The sequence below is a fragment of the Hyla sarda genome (assembly GCF_029499605.1).
Source record: "Hyla sarda isolate aHylSar1 chromosome 1 unlocalized genomic scaffold, aHylSar1.hap1 SUPER_1_unloc_4, whole genome shotgun sequence".
Classification (NCBI taxonomy): Eukaryota; Metazoa; Chordata; class Amphibia; order Anura; family Hylidae; genus Hyla; species Hyla sarda.
The window spans coordinates 260001-279724 of record NW_026607590.1 but is presented as its reverse complement, the minus strand read 5'-3'; the positions used below and the strand labels follow the sequence as shown (position 1 = coordinate 279724).

General features: G+C 43.3%; 1 protein-coding gene across 1 annotated transcript in view; it reads right to left on the bottom strand.

Moving 5' to 3' along the window:
• LOC130298183 (zinc finger protein 420-like) overlaps nt 1-19724 on the bottom strand; it is a 79224-nt gene that overhangs the window by 20772 nt on the left and 38728 nt on the right. Inside the window, exon 7 of the mRNA XM_056551092.1 lies at nt 1201-2679. Coding sequence (XP_056407067.1) covers nt 1201-2679 — 1479 coding nt within the window. The remainder of the gene's footprint in view (nt 1-1200; nt 2680-19724) is intronic.

Below are 19724 nucleotides of genomic sequence, written 5' to 3'. Positions count from 1 at the left end.
GTATATGTGTAATGTACATGTAGCTGAGCTGTATGTGTACACAGTTGAGCTGTATATGTGTAATGTACATGTAGCTGAGCTGTATGTGTACACAGAAGAGCTGTATATGTGTAATGTGCGTGTAGCTGAGCTGTATGTGTACACAGTAGAGCTGTATATGTGTAATGTACATGTAGCTGAGCTGTATGTGTACACAGTAGAGCTGTATGTGTGTAATGTACATGTAGCTGAGCTGTATGTGTACACAGTAGAGCTGTATGTGTGTAATGTGCATGTAGCTGAGCTGTATGTGTACACAGTAGAGCTGTATATGTGTAATGTACATGTAGCTGAGCTGTATGTGTACACAGTAGAGCTGTATATGTGTAATGTACATGTAGCTGAGCTGTATGTGTACACAGTAGAGCTGTATATGTGTAATGTACATGTAGCTGAGCTGTATGTGTACACAGTAGAGCTGTATGTATAATGTGCCCTCGAGTCCATCATAATATATTGTTGGCGGGACCTTTTTTATCCTCCTTCCAATTTCTGAGTTTAAAAAAAATAAAAAATAAATTCCACATTATTTCTTTTATTGTTAACAAAAAAAAAAGAAAATGACAAATTGTTACATAACAATAATGAATTACAAACAAAGTCTACGAAAAAAAAAAAGAACAAGAAAAAAAGAAATAGTTAGGAAAAGAATTACACCGATGTTTACTGAACCCGGGGGACGCTGAGATATTGACGACTTCTCATATAGAAAAATGGATTTTATGATCTGAGACCGAAAATAGACGTCAAGACGGGAAACGCTGGTCTAGGGTTTGTGATAAATAAAAGTATCTGCAGCGTCTTATGTTCAGAAGAGACAATCTTCAAGGGAGACGCGCGGATCCTGTCTGATGCCTTGAGTTAAAGTCTCTATAATCATAATGAGAAGGGGGCGGGGACAACACTGACGCGTTACATTCCCTATATACAACGTCAGGGACAATATTACATTTATTATAAGTCCAGTGTGCGGAGATGAATATAAGAATAATAAATCATATAAGAAAGAAAACTTTTATTAACAATTGGTAACAAGTTTGGAGATGCAGTATATGATATATGTATAAATGTCAGATATCCTATGTACATGGTGAATATATAGATGTTATCTGCATCATTTATTGCTCTGAATTGGCTTCTCCCCTGTGTGAGTTCTTAGATGTCTATCAAGACTTGATTTGTAAGTAAAATATTTACCACATTCTAAACATGAAAATGGCTTCTCCCCTGTGTGAATTCTTAGATGTCTAACAAGATGTGATTTCAGAGCAAAACATTTCCCACATTCTAAACATGAAAATGGCTTCTCCCCTGTGTGAGTTCTTTGATGTCTAACAAGACTTGATTTCACATTAAAACACTTTCTACATTCTGAACATGAAAATTGATTCTCCCCTGTGTGAGTTCTTTTATGTTGAACAAGATGTAATTTCTTAGTAAAACATTTCCCACATTCTGAGCATGAAAATGGCTTCTCCCCTGTGTGAGTTCTTTGATGTTTAACAAGACTTGATTTCTCAGTAAAACATTTTCCACATTCTGAGCATGAAAACGGCTTCTCCCCTGTGTGAGTTCTTTGATGTTTAACAAGACTTGATTTGTCAGTAAAACATTTTCCACATTCTGAACATGAAAATGGCTTCTCCCCTGTGTGAGTTCTTTGATGTTTAAGAAGACTTGATTTCACATTAAAACATTTCCCACACTCTGCACATGAAAATGGTTTCTCCCCTGTGTGAGTTCTTTGATGTTTAAGAAGACTTGATTTCACATTAAAACATTTTCCACATTCTGAACATGAAAATGGCTTCTCTCCTGTGTGAATTCTTTCATGTTGAATAAGATTTGATTTTTGAGAGAAACATTTCCCACATTCTAAACATGAAAATGGTTTCTCCTCTGTGTGAGTTCTTTCATGCTGAACAAGAATTGATTTTTGAGAGAAACATTTCCCACATTCTGCACATGAAAATGGTTTCTCCCCTGTGTGAGTTCTTTGATGTTTAACAAGATATGACTTCACAGTAAAACATTTTCCACATTCTGAACATGAAAATGGCTTCACCTCTGTGTGAGTTATTTCATGTTTAGCAAGACTTGATTTTTGGGAAAAACATTTCCCACATTCTGCACATGAAAATGGTTTCTCCCCTGTGTGAGTTCTTTTATGTTTAACAAGATGTGGCTTCACAGTAAAACATTTTCCACATTCTGAACATGAAAATGGCTTCTCTCCTGTGTGAGTTCTTTGATGTGTAACAAGACTTGATTTAAAAGTAAAACATTTCCCACATTCTGAGCATGAAAATGGCTTATCTCCTGTGTGAGTTCTTTGATGTACAACAAGATCGAATTTAGAAGTATAACATTTCCAACATTCTGAACATGAATATGGTTTATATACTGTATGAGCTTGCTGATGTCCAACACCCCTTCTGTGGCTTTTATTTTGCTGAACATCCTGTGATGAGTGAGAAGACAGGACCTGTATATAAGGATGAGATGACAGATCTTGGCTGTGAAGGGCTGAGGGTGTATCTGGGATAATGGAATGTTCTTCATATGTATCTTGTGTGATATCATCATCTGCTTTATAATCTGAAGATAGAAGATTCTCCTCTGATCTCCTGCTACAAGAATCTGCAGAGAATAACACAGATTTTCTTATCAGTATTAACCCCTTAACAACCCAGGATATTTAAGTTTTTGTGGTTTCATTTTTTCCTCCGCTCCTCATAGCAATAATAATTTTATTTTCCCATCTACACTGCATTTTAGAGCTTGTTTTTTGTGGGACTGATCTTACATTGTATTAACTGTGCATTAAAATATAAGTCAGGTCCATACGATCACAGCGATATCTAATTTGCATAGTTTTTGTTACGCTTTACTACTTTTTAAAAACAATTACAACAAAAATAGCTTCACATTTTTACAACAAAAAAGTGGTAATATTATTGGAGGGGTTAATTTAAATCTTTTGACATTTTTTTTTTATTAACACTTTTTGGTCCCTCTATAGGACTTGTATGAGCAGTCATTGGATTGCTCATACAGATCAGTACAGTATTTACTGCATTGATCCATTAGAGCCGACCATAGACAGGCTGTATCAATAGCAGAGTCCCGGCAGTGACAGAGTCCTAGCAATCATGTTATGTGCAGTAAAATTGACTTGTTCTCCTCATAGATCAGGTTGGTACGGTCGGTATGTATAACATAGTGTTATCTTTTACTCCGTTTTTTTTTAAATTTAAACTTATTTTCCTAAAAAGTGAGTAAAGAGCCGTACAGTGTAAGTACAGACCATGGAAGTCTATGACAAAATCCCATTCAGCACAGCATGATGTATACAGAGTGAGGACAGCTGCATAACACAGTCAGTGACTACAGACACAATACAACCTAAACCGGGAACTAGAGCCTGCGCGGAACTGGTTGTTCAATCCCACTCCCGCCCGCTCCCAATGATTTTTTTTTACCAATCCCGCCCCGATCATCCTAAGGGATAGGAGCGAGGTTGCAGTGCTGCAGCCTCCTCCTATCCCCTGCCATTGGTCAGAAATGAGCGCTGACCAATGGCAGTTGAAGCCGGAGGTTGCCATGGAAACCCCCCGCTCTGCCCACCCCTGGATGTCAGGCAGAACGAGGGGAGAAGATGCGCTGGGGACCGCCGATCGTCGGTGACATCAGCGGAGATTAGTGGCGCAGGTAGGGAGGCGACGGCGCGGAGCATCAAGGAAGGTGGCAGTAAGCGATCTTTACTGCTGCATTCCCAGTGGTTGCCAAACTGCAACTCCCAGCATGCCCAGAAAGCCAAAGGCTGTCTGGGCATGCTGGGAGTTATAGTTTTGCAACATCTGGAGGGTCACAGTTTGGAGACCACTATTACAGTGGTGCCCAAACGGTAGCCCTTCCAATGTTGCAAAACTACAACTCTCAGCATGCCTAGACTGCCCAGGCATGCTGGGAGTTGTAGTTCTGTAACATCTGTCCCTTCAGATTTTGCAATTTTCATGAAATTTTTGAAAATTGCTGCTCTACTTTGAAGCCCTCTAATGTCTTCAAAAAGTACAAATATGTCCATTTTATGATGTCAACACAAAGTAGACATATTGTATTTGTGAATCAATATATATTATGTATTTGGAATATCCATTTTCCTTACAAGCAGAGAGTTTCAAAGTTAGAAAAATGCTAACTTTTCATGAAATTTTGGGATTTTTCACCAAGGGAGGATGCAAGTAACGAAAAAACTATCTCAGAATCAGAATAAAAGGTAAAAGCATCTTAGAGTTATTAAAGGGGTTATCCAGGAAAAAACTTTTTTTTTATATATCAACTGGCTCTTGAAAGTTAAACAGATTTGTAAATTACTTCTATTAAAAAATCTTAATCCTTTCAGTACTTATGAGCTTCTGAAGTTAAGGTTGTTCTTTTCTGTCTAAGTGTTCTCTGATGACACGTGTCTCCGGAACCGCCCAGTTTAGCAGAGGTTTGCTATGGGAATTTGCTTCTAAACTGGGCGGTTCCCGAGACACGTGTCATCAGAGAGCACTTAGACAGAAAAGAACAACCTTAACTTCAGAAGCTCATAAGTACTGAAAGGGTTAAGATTTTTAATAGAATAATTTACAAATCTGTTTAACTTTCTGGAGCCAGCTGATATATAAAAAAAAAGTTTTTTCCTGGATAACCCCTTTAATAAAGTGACGGTGGTCAGAAATGCAAAAAAAGGGCTCAGTCCTTAAAGGGGTACTCCGGTGAAAACCTTTTTTCTCTTAAATCAACTGGTGGCAGAAAGTTAAACATATTTGTAAATTACTTCTATTAAAAAATCGTAATCCTTCCTGTACTTATTAGCTGCTGAATACTACAGAGGAAATTCATTTCTTTTTGGAATGCTCTCTGATGACATCACAACCACAGTTCTCTCTGCTGACGTTATTATAATAATAACAACGCTTTATTTATTGTTGTCCTCAGTGGGATTTGAACCCAAGTCCCCAGCACTCCAAGGCAGCAGTGCTAACCACTGAGCCACCATGCTGCCCTTAGCATACATCTGCTATGCATGGTTGCTAAAATGGACAGAGATGTCAGCAGAGAGCACTGTGCTCGTGATGTCATCTGTGTTCCAAAAAGAAAGGAATTTCCTCTGTAGCATTCAGCAGCTAATAAGTACTGGAAGGATTAAGATTTTTTAAATAGAAATAATTTACAAATATGTTTAACTTTCTGCCACCAGTTGATTTAAAAGAAAAAAGGTTTTCACCGGAGTACCCCTTTAAGGTGAAAAAGGGTTCAGTCCTTAAGGGGTTAAATGATAATGAGTTTAACATTCACTTCTATTTATGGAGGTACTGAAGTTGATTTTCTTGATGTGCGGGTGGAGGTGAAAACGGTGAAATTATTACATGTAATTATAGAAAACCTTCCGCAACTAAAGCTCTCTTACACTATAGGAGCTACCACCCCCCCCCCCACATGTCAAGAATACAATATCTTATGGCCAATTCATTAGGTTACGTAGGATTAATAATTTATTCTACAAGCTGAGGACTTATCCAGGGGTTACCCCAAAACATCCAAACTTACTGCGTATGAAAGAGCTAAAAATATAAACAGATCTGATCTGTTTAAGAAAAAAGACGGAATCAGTCAAAGAAAAGATTTGTCTTCTCTTTCAAACATTCTGACAAGGATCATAAAATCCAAAATGCTTTCCGAGAATACCGGGAATTATTGAAGCTGATCCAGATCTTGTAGAGACAGCAAAAAATGGCCCCTTATTCTCTTATAGACGAAATAAAACCTCAGCCAGCGAATTAGGCTCCAATCAATACAAAGAAAAAATAAAAACTAATTGGCTTACTAAAACATCTTTAACCCCTTAAGGACGCAGGGTTTCTCCGTTTTTGCATTTTTATTTTTTCCTCATCACCTTCTAAAATCATAGCTCTTTAAATTTGGCACATAAAATTCCATATGATGCTTATATTCCGTTTCTACGCAGTACATATTTCGGTAAAAATGACACCTTATCATTATTCTGTAGGTCCATACGATTATAATGATACCCTACTTATATAGGTGATTTTGTCGGACTTCTGGAAAAAATCATAACTACATGCAGGAAAATTCATACGTTTAAAATTCTCATTTTCTGACCCCTATAACTTTTTTATTTTTCCGTGTACGGGCCGGTATGAGGACTCATTTTTTGCGCCGCGTGCTGAAGTTTTTATTGGTACCATTTTTGTATTGATCGGACTTATTGATCGCTTTTTATTCATTTTTTCATGATATAAAAAGTGACCAAAAATACACTCTGTTGGACTTTGGAATTTTTTTATTTACACGTTTTTTTATTTTTTTTTCATGGGAAAAGGGGGGTGATTCAAACTTTTATTAGGGAAGGGGTTAAATGATCTTTATTAACTTTTTTTTTTGCAGTGTTATAGCTCCCATAGGGGGCTATAACACTGCACACACTGATCTCTTATACTGATCATTGTTAATCCCTAGGGACCTATAACACTGCACACACTGATCTCTTATACTGATCATTGTTATCCCATAGGGACCTATAACACTGCACACACTGATCTCTTATACTGATCATTGTTATCCCACAGGAGACTATAACACTGCACACACTGATCTCTTATACTGATCATTGTTATCCCATAGGGGGCTATAACACTACACGCACTGATCTCTTATACTGATCATTGTTATCCCACAGGGACCTATAACACTGCACACACTGATCTCTTACCCTGCTCCCTGGAAAGCTATAGCTTTGCATGGATCAGCGAGATAGGGGCTCCATTGCTCAACCCTGTAGCTCAGGTTTGGAGCAATCAAACGCCGATCGGACGCAACGGAGCAAGGTAAGGGGGCCCCCGCTCGCGTCCTAGCTGATCGTAACATCGCGATTTTATCGCTATAGTCCCGATCAGCCCGACTGAGCTGCCTGGAACCACGCACGGGCATTGGATCACCGCGGTTAATAGAGGATGTGAGAACTGAACATGATAGTGACCCTAAAGTATTAAGATTCTCTGATTTAGAATTAGTGCAATGTCCTTTTAATGGAGGTGACAGGCAAAAATTACTATTACAGCAAGAGGCCAAATGGATCCTGCGGACAAACACAGAAGGCCCATTGGGTCTCAATGAGAAAACCGATATGTCTGTCTTCCTATGAATCGTATCCAAGTTTAACTTGTTATTTTCTCAAGTGCAATTGTAGCTTTTAGCTATTACTATGTCTTATCATTTGTTTGCCTCTGTTCTTTCTCGCAGTTACCTTCTTAGAAGGTAGTAATGATTAATAGTGGGTCTAAATTATCCTTTCATCTAACCTTTTTTTTCCCTTTCCTTATCCCCTTATACCTGTGTCAGTTACCTGCACATTCCTGTATCTAGATGCGGAAGCATTACCGGAATGAAGCTGGAGAGTTGGCGTCCTGGTTGCCACGACTCCGTATCGCGTGGAAAGCACCTTAGTGACGCAGACGCTGCTCATTGGTTGGAATGCATTCCGATCCGTGGGTTGGGCTGAGCACACGTGGGTCGGCCCACGTGACGTGGAGGAGTGGCTGAGCAGGAACGCAACTCCCATTAGCGATCGTACGGCGCTCCTATCGAACAGGTACTTCTAGCAAGTAATTCATTATTGTTCAGGTAAGTAGTGTGGGAGGGGGAGGTTTGTATTTAAAGATAGAAGCTGCGAGCAGGAAACTGACAGCCAGAAGATGCGCGACTAGCGTGAAACACGTGTCGCTCTTACACGCACCTGCGCCTTCACCCGAGACCCTGTATTGTTCAGCGATGAAGAAATAAACAGCACTGAAAGAAGAGTCAGTGAGTGCAGCTTCATTTCGGTTCTACATTATGCACTTTCATTGTGAATATAAGGAGGCTTTGCACCATTGATTCAGTGCAAACACAGCAGAACCTTTGCCCCATTTGCAACAGGTCAGTTAGTCTGTAGTGCCAGCCCACCTCTCTCGTTTTATTTTATTTTACTACTTTAAAAAAATTATAACTCATCAAAATGGGGCGGGATGCCGTGACGGCATGACGTGGTAGGCCATCTCTCCTCTCCACCTCTCTTTGGAGCTGCCCCGTGGAACTGCCCTATGTGCCGCCCGGCCTGAGATGTACTGTAGCCGAATGAAGTGGGATGTGCCTCCCTTGTGAGGAGGATGGATGAAGTGGCCAGGCTAAGCGGCGAACTCTCGAGTTAAGGGCTGCACTATGCGAGAGTAGCGTTGTGACGGGAGCCAGTCACGTGGGAGGCGACGCATATCCGGGGCTTCCCGCGGACCGGCACAAACAGCGAGAGACGCCGCGAGATGGAAGAGTGGCGCCGGGGAAACAAGCTTAAGCAAGGTAACCCACCTAAATGAACGTCTCCCTCTGCTAAGTATATGGGAGTCTGTTAACAGATAAAAGGGGTCGTTATATATTTTTACATGGTATATTTGACCAGGTGGAACAGATTTTGGCCTTTTTATATATTCCTCCTCCTTTTTCATTGGAAATTTTAGTTGAGTTGCTGCACTTTCTTGACTCCAGGTCTGGTGTTCCCCTCATAGTGGCAGGAGATCTTAATGCGGTAGTGGACACACAAATGGATAGAGTTGGGAGATCGTCCCTCTCTACTAATAGGATGATGCTCAGTAAATTCCTAGAAGAAGTAGGATGGATTGACCTGTGGAGAGCTCTCTATGGGGATTATACTAAATATACGTTGTTATAGTGCCTCTTTTCAAGCTGCCTCTCATATTGATTTATTTTTAGGAAATCGTGAAGTTAGAAGTAGAGTTGAAAAGATTCTTTGTCATCCGTGCTCTCTCTCGGATCACACGCCTTTGGTGCTGTTCTTGGATACTATACGAGGCAGTGGAATCAGAATGCCCCTAAAAATTAATTCCCACTGGCTTACAGTCCTGGGGAAAGATGAATTTTTGGAGGGAGATATTAAGGCCTTTTGGCAAATTAATAGAAATTCTGCAGATATTAGGGTAGTATGGGATGCCATTAAAGCCTTTTTTTTAGGGGGCTGTTATTTGGGGAAATTAATAAGAAAAAAAAGTTCATAAGAAAAAGAGAAGAGGAATTAATAAGTATAGTTAAGGAAGCGGAAAATGAGTTTGTTGCAGCAAATACGATCCCTAATTTAAATAAACTAAAAGGGGCCCAAAAGGAGTTAGGCTCGTGGCAAAGGGAGAAAGCGCAGAATAAGATTTTTTTTGCAGGTCAAAAGTATTTTTGTGAGGGTGGGAGGCCCAATGCTATGCTGGCTCGTCTAGTAAAGTCCCAGAATTCTAGTCAAATAAGTGGGTCTATATACAATATGGATGGGGAGTTGGTGGATGACACTGACAAAGTAGTTGAGGCATTTGAGGAGTTTTTTAGTAAGTTATATAACTCGGAATCTCAGGAGGGTTAGTCTGAGGTCAAGGCCTTTTTGCGGGAGGTGAATTTACCTAGAGTTAAATCACAGGAGGGCTTGGATTTAGACTCACCTATTAGTTTGAGTGAGGTGAGAGCAGTTATTCTGGCTTCCACAGAGAAATCCGCCCCCCGGCCAAACTGACTGCCGTTTGGCATATATAAGAAATTTGTTAATGTAATGGCCCCAATAATTTTAGATATTATTAATGAATCCTGTAAGAGAGGGTTTCTACCCAAATCTATGTTGGAAGCGCATATTTTGCCGATTCCAAAGAAGAATAAAAATATGCTAAATGTGGAATCATATAGACCAATATCCCTACTGAACGCGGATGCGAAAATCTTGAAGATATTTGCCAACAGACTCAGTCGGATTATTGGAAATTTGATTAGTAAAGATCAAACCGGTTTCATCTCGCAGAGAAGTCTTTTCTCTAATATTGAGAGGACGTACGGTAATATTCAGAGGGGGGAGGGTAAGCTCCGCTCCATCCTGTCTCTTGACGCAACCAAGGCGTTTGACAGGGTGGAGTGAAGCTTTATGTGGGAGGTGCTGAGGACATACGGGGTTGGGGAGAAATTTATAAATTGGATTAAGCTTCTGTATGCGCAGCCAACCGCAAGAATAATATGGGGTAGAACATTATCTAAGGGCTTTACATTGGGTAGAGGGACCCGACAAGGGTGTCCCCTCTCGCCCCTTCTTTTTGCATTATATATAGAGCCTCTAGCTAATATGATTAGGAAGCTCCCTAAGGTTGAGGGGCTTCTTATGAATAAGGAAGAGCATAGGCTTTCTCTGTACGCGGATGACCTTCTTCTCTTCATCCAGGACCTGTTGGCTGCATTGCCAGAAATTATTGGGGCCTTTTCTAGGTTTGGGAGATACTCAGGGTTGGAGATCAACTGGCAGAAGTCATATATAATGCCCATCAGGTTTTGTTTGGAAGAGAGGGATGTCCCACTAAAAATAGTAAAAGCTGATCAGGAGCTGGAATATTTGGGTGTCAAAATTACCATTGATCCCTATAGGTTTATGGAAGTGAATTTGAAACCCCTAATAAAGAAAAAAGAAATGAAGATGCAGGTCTGGGGGAAATTCCCCTTTCTATGGCCGATAGAGTGGCTTTGATGAAGATGATAATATTGCCTCTTGTCCTTTTTCTACTGAATGCCGCTCCAGTATGGATACCGGAATTCTGGTTCGATCAATTTCACAGGAAACTGAATCGCTTTATATGGGGGAGGAAAAGGCCGAGACTCAAGTATGAGGTTTTGTGCGCCAAGCCCGAGGTGGGGGGCTGCACGGCTCCGAACTTTAAATTCTATTACTTGGCCGGTATAATTAAATTCATACTAGGTAGGGACAATGGGTCGTACCTGCAACAATGTAGTTTGGTTAAGGGGTGGGATGGATATGGGGTGATTGAAGATCTAGAGGCAAAACAAATAGATACCACTTTTTCATATGCAAAGATGATATTGAAGGGTTGGAGTTTAATGAAAAAAATTATTGGTTTAAAGGGGAGCACAAAGTTTACATCTTTATGGTAGAACAGAAACTTGGCAGAATTTTTGTGAATGGAGGATGCCAAATTTTGGATTAAACACGGGGTTAAATACCGTATTTATCGGGGTATACCACGCACCGGCCTATAACACGCACCCTCATTTTACCAAGGATATTTGGGTAAAAAAGGTTTTTTACCCAAATATCCTTGGTAAAATGAGGGTGCGTGTGTGTGCATGTGCATACCCCGATACACTGTTTCTAACCCACAGAAGTCCCCAGGAAAGGCAGGGGGAGAGAGGCCATCGCTACCTGCTTCTCTCCCCCTGCCTTTCCAGGGGTCTAGAGCCCTGCTGCCGCCGCTTCTCTCCCCCTGGCTATCGGCGCCGCTGCCCCTTCTCTCCCCCTGGCTATCGGCGCCGCTGTCCCATTGCCTCCCCCATCCCTGGTTGTATAATTACCTGTTGCTGGGGTCGGGTCCGCGCTGCTTCTGGCCTCCGGTGTGGCGTCCCCTGCATTGTTGCTATGCGCTGCGAGGTGCAATGACGAGTGACGTCTTCAACGTGACGATAGCCAGGGGGAGAGAAGGGGCAGCGGCGCCGATAGCCAGGGGGAGAGAAGGGCCGGCAGCAGGGCTCTAGACCCCAGGAAAGGCAGGGGGAGAGAAGGGGGCAGCAACGGCCTCTCTCCCCCTGCCTTTCCTGGGGACTTCTGCGGGGTCAGAAAAACCGGGGATGGGAGGAGGCAATGGGCCAGCAGCAGTCTCTGGACCCCAGTATAGGCAGGGGCAGAGAATCGGGCAGCAACGGCAGGTCTCTGCACCTGCAAAAGACGCTGCAGTTCATTTATTTAAAGTGCCCGCTTTAAATCATTGAACTGCAGCAGCTTATCGGCGTATAACATGCAGATAGACTTTAGGCTAAAAATTTTAGCCTAAAAAATGCGTGTTATACGCTGATAAATACGGTATGTTTCTCAAATTATGGTGGGAGATAAATTGATAACATTTAATGAGATAGTCAATAAATATGCACTAAATAGAAACCAATATTTTAGGTTTCTCTTACTGAGTCAGGCATTTTGTAGTATGGAAAATAAAAATGATGCATTAATTCAGAAACACGTAGTGTTGGATTTAATTAAGAAAGAGGAGCAAGGGAAGAAATGTATGGTCACAATGTATGGGTTATGGGTGAAGGAAGGCTTGACGAAACTTAATATGAAATACAGATTAGTATGGGCAAAGTGGTTGGGGGAAATTTCAGAGACCCAATGAGTGTTTAGATGAAGATTCCTAATGTCTCAATTAATAATAACTATCGCTTTACTCAATTACGAATTGTGTATAATACGTGTTTGGCTCCTAAACAGCGGCCAGAATGGGGTCTCAGGTTGCCTCTGTATGTCCAAGATGTGCACTGAGTGAAGCAGATTTTGTACTTGGGATGTCGGAAGATTTCTGACTTCTGGATAGAAGTCAGGAATAATATTAAATCAGAAATTAGGGATAAATATAGAATTAACAGGTAGATTAGTAATATTGGGGGAAATTTCTCAACCTGGTAAATACATGCAACTAATTAATAAAATCTTGTTTTGTGCGCAAGGACCCCCAGGTCTGTCCTAGCTACAGGCCTATTTCTCTACTGAATGTAGATGTGAAAATCTTTGCTAAATTGATCGCTTCACGATTGGGTCCGGTCCTTCCGGACTTGATTCACCCTGATCAGGCGGGCTTTGTACGGGGTAGGGAGGCCCGTGACAATACGCTTAAAACCCTGGACATAATTCACTATGCTAAGTCCCGTAAGATCCCTTTAATGGTTCTCTCCTTGGACGCGGAGAAGGCCTTTGATCGTATATCGTGGCCTTCTCTGCGTCAAACATTGTCCTCTATTGGTCTCGGCCCCGTTCTCACTTCAAAGATTTTGTCTCTTTACCAAACCCCCTCAGCACGCCTTAAAATTAATGGTTCCCTATCCCAATCCTTTAGCATTCACAATGGGACGAGTCAGGGTTGCCCCTTATCCCCTTTACTATACGTATTGGTCATGGAGCATCTCCTGACTGCTATCCGGCGGAATCCTGATATCTCGGGTGTCGACATTGGAGGTCATGAGTACAAGTGCTCAGCATTCGCTGATGATCTCTTGGCATATATCACTAATCCCCATGTCTCACTTCCTGTGTTGATGTCGGAGCTGTCGGGATTCGGGATATGATCCAATTTTAAAATTAATGTGGCTAAATCGGAGGCACTTAATGTCTCCCTCCCCCAATCCTCAGTTGATCTCATTAAGTTGAATTTCCCCTTTGCATGGCCTTCAGGAGGCCTTTCCTATTTGGGCACGAAGATCCCTGCAGATTTATCCCGTCTTTTCCATTGCAACTTCACTCCTCTTCTAACACAATTTGACACTCTCCTGCAGGCATGGCGCCGCAAGAACTTTTCCTGGTTTGGCAGGATTAATATCTTAAAAATGACCCTCCTTCCAAAATTACTGTATTTAGTCCAAACATTACCAATTAAACTTTCTACTGCGTTCTGGAGGGGCCTGCAGAGCAAATTTGGCTCTTTTGTCTGGGCTATGGGTCGGTCGCGCATTCGAAGGGAAATACTTTATCGCCCTAAGGAGGCTGGGGGTGTGGGCCTGCCTGATTGCCGCCTGTATTATATGGCGGCGATGCACGCTCGCCTATTAGACATCTTGCACAATTCTGAGTCCAAGCTCTGGGTGCGTAACGCGCACACGGTTTCTCCTCTTTCTCTAGCCGGCCTTCCTTGGACGTGGCCTCCACCCCCACCCTCCTTGCCTCTTCTATCCTTCACTTCTAGACATACCTTTTCTGCCCTTCGGGGGTCCCTGTCTAGTGGGTCCATGGTGGAGCCTACGGGCCCCCTGTTACCTATCACAGATCACCCAGATTTCCCCCCGGGCGCCTCGACTCGTGGGTTCTTAGGTGGGGACAAGTCAAACCCTCTCCGTTTCACACATGTGCTCTCCTCCTCTGACCTACTACCCCTCTCTGACATACGCCCTGATCTAGTCTCTCGTGTACGGGCACCTTTTGAATATATACAGCTGCAACACTTTTATACCACCATACGGCACTCTACGCGCTTACATAGACCACTGACACAGTTTGAACAGCTCTGTCTTCAGCCTCCCCTACCATCTCACACCATAGGCTTTCTCTATAGGATGCTACTATCCCGCTACTCCACTTCACTGCCTGCTTTTTGTGCTGCCTGGAAGTCGGAACTTAATACACAATTCACACCTGAGCAATGGCGGAAATGCTTCTACCTGTCTCACAAGTCGGTTATTGCTAATAGAACACAAGAAACTAACTACAAGATCCTTTCCCGGTGGTACCGTACTCCGGAGCAGCTGCACCGTTGGTTCCCCTCTGTTTCTGAGAATTGTTGGCGATGTGACCTCTCAGCTGGCACCATGCTGCACATTTGGTGGGACTGCCCTTCTCTGCGTCCCTTTTGGACTACGGTCCGCCAGGTAGTGGGTAAGATCACTGGTGTAGCTGTCCCGGACTCTCCTGAGGCCACTCTCTTATTTATGTTTGATATGTCCTCTTCTAGATATAAGAAGTCTCTCTTGCGATATTTACTGCAGGCGGCGAAGTCGGTTATTCCTCGCAAATGGAGATCTACTGTCTCCCCCACGATTGGTGAATGGATAGCGGAAGTAAACTACTTCCAACGTATGGAGGAACTAATTGCCTTGACCCCTGCAGAAAACGATCACTATACTAAAACTTGGTTTGACTGGCTGTCTTTCCAGTCTACCCCTGAATATCGTACTCTGCTTTCCCCTCAGAACCCGGTGGCTCCTGTTCCTGGCCCCTCCACCTCCGCCTGACTTCTTCTATCTTTTGTTCTCTCCCTCCTGTAGACTCCTACTTCTTTTCTCCTTTCCCTTGTCTTGTTCCCTTCTGTTGGTACCCTTGCGCCCTTCCTGTGCACATCTTGTTACCTGGTATTTGTTATGAGTTTCCTTACCCATGTTGCATAAGTGTCTGGCTGGACACATATTGGTTAATGTAATTTGAATTTCCAGTATGGCATACTTCTCTTTCTCAGCTTGAGGTTTACTGAGAGGCCTTATTGTTCCCTGATTGGGAGTTTTGGTGTTATGCAACGCCTGAACATGGACTTGTTCAGCACCTGTATTATTGTACGGTGATTGTACTTTGTTTATTTACTTGTTTATACTTGAAACTGAATAAAAAAAATCTTGTTTCGTGCTAAGTATGGCTATCGGTTCGGGTACCAAGTGTCCAAGAATGGCTGAATCTAGTAGATAAAATAAAAAAATATGAATATTTGAAGGCACAATCGTCAATTAAACAAACGCAGAGATGTAAAAAGCTATGGGAACAGTGGTAGACCGCAGAAGGTTATTAAAATGAGATGTTTCTGGGAAATGTTTTTTTTTTCCAGTGCTCCAGGATAGGGGGGGGATGGGATGTGTAATGTATTGGATTCTTGTTATCTCCTTTATCTTGTTTGTGATTTTTCTGTCAGTGCTTGGATGGATGGGATCTTTTGATGGGATATTGTATGATCGTATATGTACTGTATTATTGACTTGTTTTGTTATTTAAAATTAAAAAAAGGATTAAAAAAAATTATTATAACTACATGCACCAAAATTAGTATGTGTAAAATTGTCATTTTCTGACCCCCATAACTTTATTTTTCCATATACGGGGATGTTTGAGGGTCATATTTTTTTGCGCCGTGGTTTGTAGTGTTTATCAATACGATGTTTGTTTTGATGGGACTTTTTGTTCGCTTTTTATTATTTTTTATGGCATACAAAAATGCACAATTTTGGACTTTAGTATTTTTATACGTGTACACCATTGACCGTACAATTTCATTAACATTATTTTTTAATAGTTCAGACATTTAGACATGCAGCGATACCACATACGTTTATCTTTTATACATTATTTTATTTAAAAACATGGGAAAGGATGGGGGGATTCAAGCTCTTATTACGGAAGGGGTTAAAGGAGTACTCTGGTGCAGAGTATTCCTGCTCCGTTCTGCCCGGGCTGCAAAAAAAATGAAAATAAACCATCACTCACCTTCCTGGGTTCCCGCGGAGCGCCACTACAGCTGATCGGTCCTCCGGTCCATCTTCTTCATACTTCCGGGTGAACAAAGCGTCACATGGCGCTCAGCCGGCCGCCGGCAGCCGCGATGTTCTGCCTCGGCCCATAATAGGCTGAGCGCAATGTGACGCTTAGTTACACACGGAAGTATGAAGAGGATGGACCGGAGGACTGATCAGCTGTAGTGGCGCTCCACGGGAACCCAGGGAGGTGAGAGATGGTTCATTAAAATTTTTTTTGCAGCCCGGGCAGGACGGAGCAGGAGTACTCTGCACCAGAGTAAAATGTTTTTTTTACACTTTTTAATTTTTGTTATAGCTCCCATGAAGTATGTGCAGACTGCAGAGCATTGCACTCTAGGGTCTTACGCAGTGCACTTACACCCATGTGCATAGCAGTGCAGAGGCCCTGACTGGGAGGATCACCAAGACGCAGTCACTTACACACCCAGCGGGGGCAGCAGCACGAGCACAGCGCACTTTATGTCTCTGTGTGTGAACATTGGTGGCGGCTCTACTGGGCTGACAGGAAAAGATGGAGAGAGTACAGTACATGATCCTCCAGAGCAGGTTGAGCTCAGCAGGCTCCACAAAATGGTGTTGGTGGGGGGGATCCCAATCCCAATGCATTCCTCTACTGGGAACCTTAAAGGGGTACTCCGCCCACAGACATCTTATCCCCTATCCAAAAAATAGGGGATAAGATGTCTGATTGTGGGGGGACCGACGCGATCTCTGTGCAGCACCCGACGTTCTGAAAGTTTTTTTTTAGAATGCTTGGTTTCGGCGGCCGGAGATGTGACATCACGCCACGCCCCCTCCCAAAGACATGAATGGAGGGGGCGTGGCATAAAGTCACATTCCGGCCTCCTAAACTCAGCATTGTTAACATACTGTTTAGAATGGCGGGTGCTGTATGGAGATCGCAGGGGGCCCAGCAGCGGGACCCCCCACAATCAGACATCTTATCCCCTGTGGGCGGAGTAACACTTTAAACTTGAGCAGGTAACACCTCCTGAGCCACCCCGGATAGGGTAGGATGCTAGACTTGGGCAGAAGGACCTACCACACTACCCACCAGAAAAGGAAGAAAGGAAGGAGAAAGACAGAAGAGGAAAGGGTTAAAAGGAGGAGCCAAAAGTGCGGAGGACAGAAAAGAGGTGAAAGCTGAGGGAGAACCACACCGGGCCCCCCATACCTTATGGAACTTATCAGGGCACTTTCTTATTTAAATGGGCACTGTCAGATACAAAAAGTTTTGATATGTTGTACAGCATGTATAACCAATAGGTTTTGTAATGGATTTCATTAGAAAATGTTCAGTATTTCATACTGATAAATCCAGTCAAAGAACTGCCCCCCCCCCCCCCGCCCGCCTGCTTGGACACATACTAGTCCTGCTGTGTCCATGAGTCATCACCTATGTCATGGACACACTTCCTTGATTGACAGCTGTGAGCGCAGGGCTCCTCCCACTGTCAGCTTGTGTCCCGCTACTGTCAGTGAGGACAAGCTGGGAGTTGTAGTTTTGCTAATGCTAGGGGAGATGTGAGCAGACAGCATACTGAGGGAGGGGGCGGAGACCTGCACAGTGAGGCCACGCCCCCTCCCTTTGAGAGGAATTCAGACTAGTGAGCGAAATTAAAAGTCTGTTCACAGAAAAGATACCAAGTCCAAACAAAAATTATAAATCACAGAATAGGACCTAAAACCAATATTTATTATCTTGCCCCTAAAAAGAAGCCTAAAAGGTTTCATAAATGCTCAATGAGCCACAATACAAACACAAAATGACCCACAGCAAATACATGTAGTAATAAGTGCTCATATAACCAGTACGTCTGATAAAGCGTATAACACTAAGCGTTAGGGATCGATCGATATCGTTTTTTTAAGGCCGATACCGATAATCGGTGCAGGTTAGGGCCGATAGCCGATAACTTATACCGATATTCCAGTATAAGTTATCGGCTATTTATCCCCCCTCGACACCGCTGCAGGTCATTGATTTAAAGCGGGCGCTTTAAATCAATGCACTGCGGTGGCTTTTGCGGTGCCATAGACCGCCGCCACCACCCGCTTCTCTCCCCCTACCTGTCAGGGTGGTCCGGGCCATCCATCCTCCCTTCCTGTAGTGTCTGGGGGCGTTCCGGGTGAAGAGTGAACTGGTCCGGGCTGTCCGTCTCCGGGGGTCATCTTCTCCACTCTGGGCAGGCTCCGGCCTAGTACGCTGCATAGACGCCGCTACGCAGTGACGCCTGTGCGCAGCGACGCACCTGACGTCACGGCGTAGTGGCATCTATGCAGCGTACTAGGCCGGAGCCTGCCCGGAGTGGAGAAGAGGACCCCCGGAGAAGGACAGCCCGGACCGGTGCACCCTCCACCCGGAACGGCCACGGACACTACAGGAAGGATGGATGGCCCGGACCACCCCCAGGACCACCCCCATTACGGGTAAGTTTTTTTTTTTTTTTATTGACTCGGAGGGTGGGGAAGGGGCCCGACGGTATAGCGGTATGGGCAAAAATCCATACCGGTATACCGCCCAGCACTACGCTACGGTGGGGGGGGGGGGGGGGTGCGATGCGGTGGGTCGGGGGGGCGGTTGCGGTGCGGCGGGTCAGGGGGGGGGGGGGCGGTTGCTGTGCGGGGCATTATCGGCTTATCGGCAAGGTAATTGCCGATACCGATAATGCCCAAAATCGTGATTATCGCCCGATAATATCGGCCATACCGATAGTCGGTCGATCCCTACTAAGCGTGCGCTTCCCTGCATCGTACGGGCACCCCGCTTTGACCCTTGTAAGTACTGCTTTGTATCATTTTTTTTTTATATTCCTGACGGTCTGCGTTCTTGGTCCATTGCTGACCCATTATACTATATCTCTTGGCTCTTTTGTCTATAGGCAGCCCTGCATCAGCCTCTATGCAGCTTGTTGTGAGTATAGCCCCTTTCTCTTACATCCACATGGATCGGGTAAGCTCTATCATTATTAAGTATACAATATTTGTTTTCTCTTTTAGGTGTGATCCCCTATCCCTGTGATACGTTATGTGCTGTAGATAGGGTCTTGTGCTCTCTCTCCCTGTATGATCGGCATTGTCCAATACCAGGTTATCATCCCTGTCAGGGATAGGTTTTAAAAATCACACAATTTCTTTATAAATATACATTGTATAAACTAATGGGGCTTTGTGCTGCAGGTATCTTGTTAGTTCTGACACCTATGTTTATTGTCTTACTGTGGTATTTTGTAACCTCTTACTCTGATTTACCCCTGATGAAGTTCCTTTGAGAACAGAAACACGTTGGGTAATTAAAAAAGGGGTGGTTTTCCACATACTAGTCATTGGTGTACAGTAATATAGAATTGCTATGCGATACCCGGGGAAGTGCATCTTCTGTTCCTCCCCCCAATTTTTTTTCATTTTATTCCCAGTGGTGGGATCATTTGCACATACACCGTATCCCCTATTATTTGGTGTGTAATTATTTTATTTACTTATTAAAAGTTATGTTTTAAGGTACCTACTCAGTTCATTGCACTTTCAGTCACCCGTAGGTT